The sequence below is a fragment of the Petaurus breviceps genome, unplaced genomic scaffold (genome assembly GCF_028583685.1).
Source record: "Petaurus breviceps papuanus isolate PSGF00001 unplaced genomic scaffold, PetGlider_PUasm1.0 90667, whole genome shotgun sequence".
NCBI lineage: Eukaryota > Metazoa > Chordata > Mammalia > Diprotodontia > Petauridae > Petaurus > Petaurus breviceps.
Genome location: NW_027187302.1, coordinates 7295304 through 7303167, shown reverse-complemented (window position 1 = coordinate 7303167; position 7864 = coordinate 7295304). Strand labels below are relative to the sequence as shown.

General features: G+C 39.4%; 1 protein-coding gene across 2 annotated transcripts in view; it reads left to right on the top strand.

Annotated features, from left to right (window-relative positions):
* Positions 1 to 5349: 5349 nt before the first annotated feature.
* GABRR1 (gamma-aminobutyric acid type A receptor subunit rho1) overlaps positions 5350 to 7864 on the top strand; it is a 66422-nt gene continuing 63907 nt past the window's right edge. For both annotated transcript variants that reach the window (XM_069065126.1, XM_069065125.1), the window contains exon 1: positions 5350 to 6137. In XM_069065126.1, the coding sequence (XP_068921227.1) occupies positions 6034 to 6137 (104 nt within the window). In that variant the 5' untranslated portion in view covers positions 5350 to 6033. The remainder of the gene's footprint in view (positions 6138 to 7864) is intronic.

Here is a 7864-nt window from a genome sequence, read left to right as displayed (position 1 = left end):
AGTATTGTTATGATTCTCTATATTCATTATTTTTTATTTCTTTTTCCAACTTATTTTCTTTCTTTCTTTCTTTCTCTTTCTGTCTGTCTTTCTTTCTTTCTGTCTTTCTCTCTCTCCCTTCCTTCCTTCCTTGTTTCCAACATTCATTTCCACAAGATTTTGAGTTACAAATTTTTCTCCCCATCTCTCCCCTATCCCCACCCCAAAACAGCAAGCCTACTGAATACCCTTTCCCCCAGTCTGTTCTCTCTTATATCCTCCCCCATCACCCTCTAACTTTCTAGTAGGGCAAGATGGATTTCTATATGGCAGGGCCTGTATGTCTTATTTCCCAGTTGCTTGTAACATGCCTTAACATTTGTTTTTTTAAACTTTGAGTTCCAGAGTCTTTCCCTTATTCTCTCCTCACCAACCCCCACTGGGAAGACAAGCAATTCAACATAGGTTGTACATGTGTAATTATGCAAAATATTTCCATAGTAGCTATATTGTGAAAGACTAACTATATTTCCCTCCATCCTATCCTGTCCCCCATTTATTCTATTTTCTACTTTGACCTTGTCCCTTTTCAAAAGTGTTCGCTTCTAACTACCCTCTCCCCTAATCTGCCTCCATCCTATCACCCCCCCTTATTATCTATCTATCTATCCATATCTATCATCCCCCCTCTTTTCCCCTTCCCCCTGATTTCCTATAGGGTAAGATACCCAATTGAATGTGTATGTTATTCCCTCCTTAAGCCAAATTCAATGAGAGTATGGTTAACCCATTCCCTTTTACCTTCCTGCTCTTCCCTTCCATTTTAACAGTATTCTCTTGCCTCTCTTATATGAGATAATTTACCCTAATCTATCTCTCTCCCTTTCTCTTTCTCCCAATATATTCCTCTCTCACCTCTTAATTTTAAGATATAATTTAAGATATCATCCCTTCATATTCAACCCATCCTGTGCCCTTTGTCTATGTATACATGTACACACATATGCACACAGTCACATATATATTTATATGCCCTCCTATACATGCATATATGCATGTATACATATATACATATATATTCCCTTCAACTATCCTCATATTGAGAAAAGTCTCATGAGTTACAATTATCATTTTTCCAAGTAGGAATGTAAATAATTCAACTTTAATAAGTTCCTTATGATTTCTTTTTCCTATTTACCTTCTCATGCTTCTCTTGCTTCTTGTAATTGAAAGTCAAATTTTCTGTTCAGCTTTGGTTTTTTCATCAAGAATGCCTGAAATTCCTCTATTTCACTGAATGCCCATATTTTCCCCTGAAGCATTATATTCAGTTTTGCTGGGTAGGTGATTCTTGGTTTTAATCCTAGCTAAATTTTTCCTTCCTGGCTGCTTCTAATATTTTCTCCTTGACCTGGGAACTCTGGAATTTGGCTATGATATTCCTAGGAGTTTTCTTTTTGGGATCTTTTTCAAGAGATGATCAATGAATTCTTTCAATTTCTATTTTGCCCTCTGGTTCTAGAATATCAGGGCAATTTTGCTTGATAATTCTTGAAAGATGGTGTCTAGACTCTTTTTCTTTTATTATGGCTTTCAGGTAGTCCAATTATTTTTAAATTACCTCTCCGGGATCTATTTTCCAGGTCAGTGGTTTTTCCAAGGAAATATTTCTCTATTCTATCATTTGTTTGGATCTATTTTATAGTATTTTGATTTTTCAAAAAGTCATTAGGTTCCATTTGCTCTCATCTAATTTTGAAGGAATTATTCTCTTCAGTGAGTTTTTGAAATTCCTTTTCCATCTGGCAAATTTGGCTTTTTAAGGCATTCTTCTCCTCATTGGCTTTTTGGACCTCTTTTTCCATTTGAGTTAGTCTACTTTTTAAGGTGTTATTTTCATCAGAATTTTTCTGGGTCTCCTTTAGCAAGCTGTTGATTGTCTTTTCATTATTTTCTTGTATCATTCTCATTTCTCTTCCCAATTTTTCCTTCACTTCTCCTACTTGAGTTTCAAAATCCTTCTTGAGCTCCTCCATGCCCTGTGATTTGATGCAGGAGTTTTGCCTGTTGACTTCTTCTGGTTCCATGTTTTGATCCTTTCTGTCCCCAAAAAAGAATTGTATGGTTTGATTGCACTTCCTCATCTTGCCAATTACTTGACTTCTGAGCTCTTTGCCATGGTAGAACTCTGCTTACAGAATGGAGAGAGCTTTGTCCCAAATTGCTGGGGTTTTCGCAAATGCCTTAGCTATTAGTTGGGCACCCTCTCTACAGACCCCACAAGTTCTGGCTCACTGGCCACACACCCCAGGAACCACCACCCAAGACTGTGATCCAGATCCAGGCAGGGCAAAGCAAGAGCAACTACCCTCTGAATGGTCACTTGGTCCCCCTATGATCTGCAGGCCAGGAGCTCTGAAAGCAGCCACATGGTACCACCATGCCTCCTGCCACTTCTTGCCCCAGAGGCAGGGGCTGGACCACACTGTTCCTTCACCCTTACAACAGAGTTCCTGACTGATCTTTTATTTTCTCTTTGGTGTTTATGGGTAGAGGGGTCTGGAAACTGCCACAATTGCTGATGATTCACTCTCCTGAAATCTGCTTTGGCTGTTCTGGATGCTGGTTGGGGCCATTCTAGGGCTGGAACTGTGGCTCACTGGGGACTGCACTTGGCTCCCAGTGCTCTGCAATAGACCTTTCTTGTTGGCCTTCCAGGCTGCCTTCAGCAAGAGATTTGTTACTCTCTGTCTCTTTGTGGATTCTGTAGCTTTAAAATTTGTTTAGAGTAATTTTTTACAGGTATTGAAGATGGTTGAAGCCAGAGCCCATGCCAAGTTTGTGCTTTTACTCCATCATCTTGGCTACACCCCCCATATTCATTATTTCTTATAATATTGTAATATTCAGTTACCTTCATATGCCACAATTTATTTAGCCATGCCCTCTTTTCCCTAATTAAAAGGTATTTAATTTGTTTCCAATTCTTTATTATTACAAAAAATACTTCCATAAATATTTTGGGATAGTTGGAGTCTTTCCTTTGGCATAACAACTTAGAATTTATAAGCCATTTTTTGTTAGAGAGTTGTTAAACTCAAAGGTGGTCCTATACCTTGATGGCAGCTTAATTTTCCTTAAGGTTTCTGCTTAAGATATCTAAATGCTTGAGTGGTCTTTGTTCACTTACATTGGCAGAGGTTTTGCCAAACTAGAAGTGTCAGTCTGAAAGACAGTGATACTCTTGGAACATCTCAAACTGGCAGGAGATGAAAGTGGAGTTGTCTTGTAGCAGGACATACAAAATGCCTTGCTATTATTAAGGACTTGCAGAAATTCCTGGGGCTTAAACTATATCCAAAATTCTCCATAATAACCTGTCCACAGTCCTTGATGGAAGGGCCAAAATGCTCAGAGGAAAAGTTTTATTGGACACTAGAGGCTGAGGTTATCTGTGCATTTGTGCCAATCTGCAGCCTCAACAAAAATCTATTAGAACGCCAGAAACACTGCTTCATCTGAATTTTCTCACTTTTTTGGGGGGGGAGTTGCTATTTTTGCTATTTTGGTGTATGTTGTATATTGTATATTGTAAAGTGTATGTAATTTTTATTCATATTCTCTATATCCTGGTCATACCCATTACTAGACTTTGGTTTGTGTGTTTGTTTTGTTTTTAGAGCTGTTGCTCCTTGCACTACTTTTGAATTTTACTTCAATATTATTGGGTTCATATGATTGAATGATTTAATTTTGTATAGAACTTTTTAGCATAATGTTATTTGTCTCCTTAAATGCTATGTTAGGTATTATTAGAATAAAGCCTACCCTTTGTGAGTTGGCAGGAGTATGGCAAATTTTAACTTTTCACTTTGAATAGGCTCAAATCTTTATTAAATGTGTTTTAAGTAAATAAATTGGATTATTTTTAAACTTTCAAATTCAATCTGTGAATATTTCATTTAATTGGAGAGTTTAACCCATTTAAGATTAGCATTAAACTTTTTAAAGTTTGTCTTTAGTCCTACGACTAGGAAATATGCAGCCTAGTGCAGTGGAAAGAGAAAAAAAAAGTTGGGGGTCAGAAGACCTGGGTTCAGATTCTAGCTCTGCTACTTAATACGGATATGGCTTTGGGCAAGTTTTTTAACTTCTTTGGACCTCAGTTAAGAGGTTGGACTGGACTAGGAGTTCTTAACCTAGGGTTCACAGACCTGTGAATAGTTCTGAGAAAAGTTTCATAGGCTTTACGTGACTGCCAAAGGACTCCATGAGACAAATGTTGAAAGTCCCAGGACTAATCAAATCAGCAAGCATTTAAGTGTTCCAGACATGCTGGGGGTACAAAGAAAGGCAAAAAACAGTCCCTGTCATCATGGAACTCACAATCTGACTGGGGATACAACATGTAAAGAGCTATGTACAAACAAGATATATTCAGAATAAATTAGAGATAATCGCAGAGCAAAGTTGCTAACACTAGGGAGAAATGGAAAAGGTTTCTTGTTGAAGATAGAATTTTAACGGAGACTTGAAGGAAGACTTCAAGTGTGGCAAAGAGGAAGAGCATTCCAGGCACCGGCAGTGGGGCAGCTAGTGAAACAGCATGGAGTTGGGAGATGGAGTGTCTTGTGAAGGGAATAGCAAGGAGGCCACAGGATGGTAGACTATGGAGGGGAATTGGGTTTAAGAACAATGGAAAGACAGGAAGAAGCCAGGTGGTGAAGGAAACTAGCTGACCTCATAAGTTCCTTCCAATTTTTAACTCTCTAATCCTCTTTGTTAACACAAATTTCATCACTCAATAAGCATTGGGTAAGTACCTACTTCATGCCAGGCACTGTGCTAGGGGTTGGTGATCCAAAGGATAAAAAATGGAATAGGCCCTGTCCTCTAGGAGTTTACATTCTATTGACTGAGGTGTGTGTGTGTGTGTGTGTGTGTGTGTGTGTGTGTGTGTATGTGTTTGATAATGGGGGGTGGGAGTGCCCAGAGAACAAAATAATTCCATACAAAATTCTTGTCCTCTTTGACTCTTAGGTTGACTAGGCTAGGTAGACTCTAACTTGTGAACTATAAAACCTGTCCTTTAGCTTTTGCTGGAATTTGGAGGTAGATTTCATGCTTTTTTTATGAAGACATGCCTTCATGAAGGTGAGGCGTTGAACTCACACCTTCCCTTCCTCTTAACTCTGTGCTCATTCTGACAGTCATTGGAGGAGTTCTTTTTTTTCTTTTTTTGAGAGACAGATAAGTTTTGAATCTCGGAAGTTTTATCTTATTAGCAACATAAAGCTGTCACCTCACTCAAGTCACATGACCCATTGCTATTTCTTTTTCAAAGAGGCTCATGTTGAGGCCCCTGCCCTCTTAATCATAACCCTATTTAAAATAGATTGAAGGTAGTGATGTTTCAATTGATAATCAGTTATAAAATTGTCAAGGATGGTTAAGCTATTCAACAGGGGGAAGGAACAACTAAAACTAAGACTTCTGGGAAAAGGCCACATACTAATGTCTGAAAGGCTTACTTATTTTTGATTCAACAAAAATTTCTGGATGGTACTATGTTACTCCCAAACAATTGGCATCAAGGACTCTTGGCAATGCTTTGGTCTATTTAGAATTCTCTTTGATCTGAAGACTGGTGAATATTTGCCTTTTCCTAGCATATTTCCAATATTGTACTTCAAATCAATTTAATCACCAGTTTGTTTCAACCGAAATAATGGTTTGACAGGCACACAGGAATTCAACCTCTCTTCCTTTCCTCTGCTCCCTCCTACAACCTCTCCTACCCCCACCGACCCTGTTCAGAAAATCCCTGACATCTGACGTAGAGGGATTTATAGGTTTAGTGGAAATTGCTTTCTCCCGCTATCCAGATTACATACTCTGGGAGGATTTTTTTTTTTTTTGGCATGAGTAAACACCCTTCTAATAATGAACAGACCAATAACGTCTTGAGAGAAAAAGAATCTACTTTTTCTTTTGCCTATTTTTTCCGGAGAAAAGCTCTGGTAGGCTCCGGAACCCCCGAACACTATCCTCAAAATGAAATCTGGCCTCTTCCTTTTGTGGTGGGGATGGGTGTTGGCCACTGAAGGCAGAGTCCACTGGCAAGGAAGAGAAATACAGGAAGTGGCCAAGAAGGGCAGGTGAGTACACATTTTGAGAGACAGAATTCAAGAAAATATAGCACTTATTTCTTGGCACCCTTTACCATTACAAGGTGTATAGTATCGAAAGCTTTGTAGGAGGATAGGTGGAAGGATTCCCTTTCCTTGCTCTTTTGTGCTTTGGTTCATCTCTTTATATGATGGTTAAAGTTAGGTTTGATTTTCAGTTCTTTGTGACAGTGCTGTGACAGTTCATTCTTAAATGTCTTAGCAATACACCTTGGGTGAAGGGGACTGGCATGTTGCTTTTTTCTTCTTCTTTAAACCAAGGATATTTCTTTTGTTGTTTGTAAACCCGAGCCGGAACAGATTTGCTAATCCCAAAATGACTAGTTGAACTCCTTAGTAACTAGGAGAGGATTCTCCTATCTAATAGAATCACAGAGTGTTAGAGCCAGAAGGGACCTTGGAGATGGACTTCTAGTCCTCATAGGACCTGGGAGGAAAGATGACTTATTTGGAATAGGGACATAGGAGGCACTTATATGTTTATTGAGTTGAGGTCATTTAGGGAGCTGGTGGCAGAGTCAGGACTGGATTTATACTTTTTGTCCTGGGTCTCATTTGGGGGACTTTGGAAATGGAAGCAAAAGCATCTCTCTGAAGTTAGATGGAGAGCCAGGGGGATCAATGACATCAGCCCTAGTGCTTGCTAATGGGAAAGGAAAAATAATTGAATTGGCTGCAGATGAGCTCTGAAGGCGATTGCCAGAAAGAGTACGTGCTAGCTTGTACGTCCCACCCTACCAGACCCTGCAGGCTGGCTAGGTCTGGCTGAAAAAGGGGGCCAGATTCATTCTTTCCTGACGACACAACCTCTTCCATCTCACCTTGGATACTTACTAGGGACGTGATATATCTGCAAAGAGAATGATGTCACCTGATATATCTGCAAGGAGAATGATGTCACCTTAATTTTTTTTTATTAAAATGCTTTTACCTGAGTTCTTTTCCCAATCAGCAAAATGTAACCAGGGCAAAAAACAAGGAACAGATTGGGGACACGGGAGCTGGGAAGAACCTTAGAAATAGAATATTAGAACTATACAGGATCTTAGGGAATCATCCTGTCCATCCTTCCCTGTCCCCAACTAATTTAAAACCTGGGGATACTGAGACCAGGAGAAATGACATGACTTATTTAGGGTCACACAACTAGTTTGTGGCAGAGCTGGGTCCAGCAGACACTGAGTTGTTGATTTAGAACTGCAAGGGAGCTTGGAAGTCATCTTAAGGAGGTCACCCCCATGATTTTACTGTGGGGAAGGGAAACCAAAACCTAGGGAGACTTAAATGACTTGTTCAAAGTTAAGCATACCTAGCAAGTAACACAAGATTTGAACCCAGATCCCTTTGACTCCAGCTCTAGTTCTCTGTCCTCTACATTTGACTCTCTATCAATCAACAAGAATTTATTAAGCACCTACTATATGCCAAAAACTGTGCTAAGCATTGGGGACATAAAGAAAGTAAAAACAAATAAACCAAAGTATCTAAGGGAGATCAATTCCATAACTGATGGGGAGGTAAGAGAGGTGGGGTCTTGGAGGAGAATGGAAAAAATATCTTGAAGAAAGTGAAATTTAAGCTGAGTCTTGAAGGAAACTTGGAGGCAAAAGTGAGGAGGAAGAACATTATGGGCATGGGAGATATCCGGTGAATAGGCAAGGATCAGGAGATGGAGGAACAGAGCCATTATTGCTGCA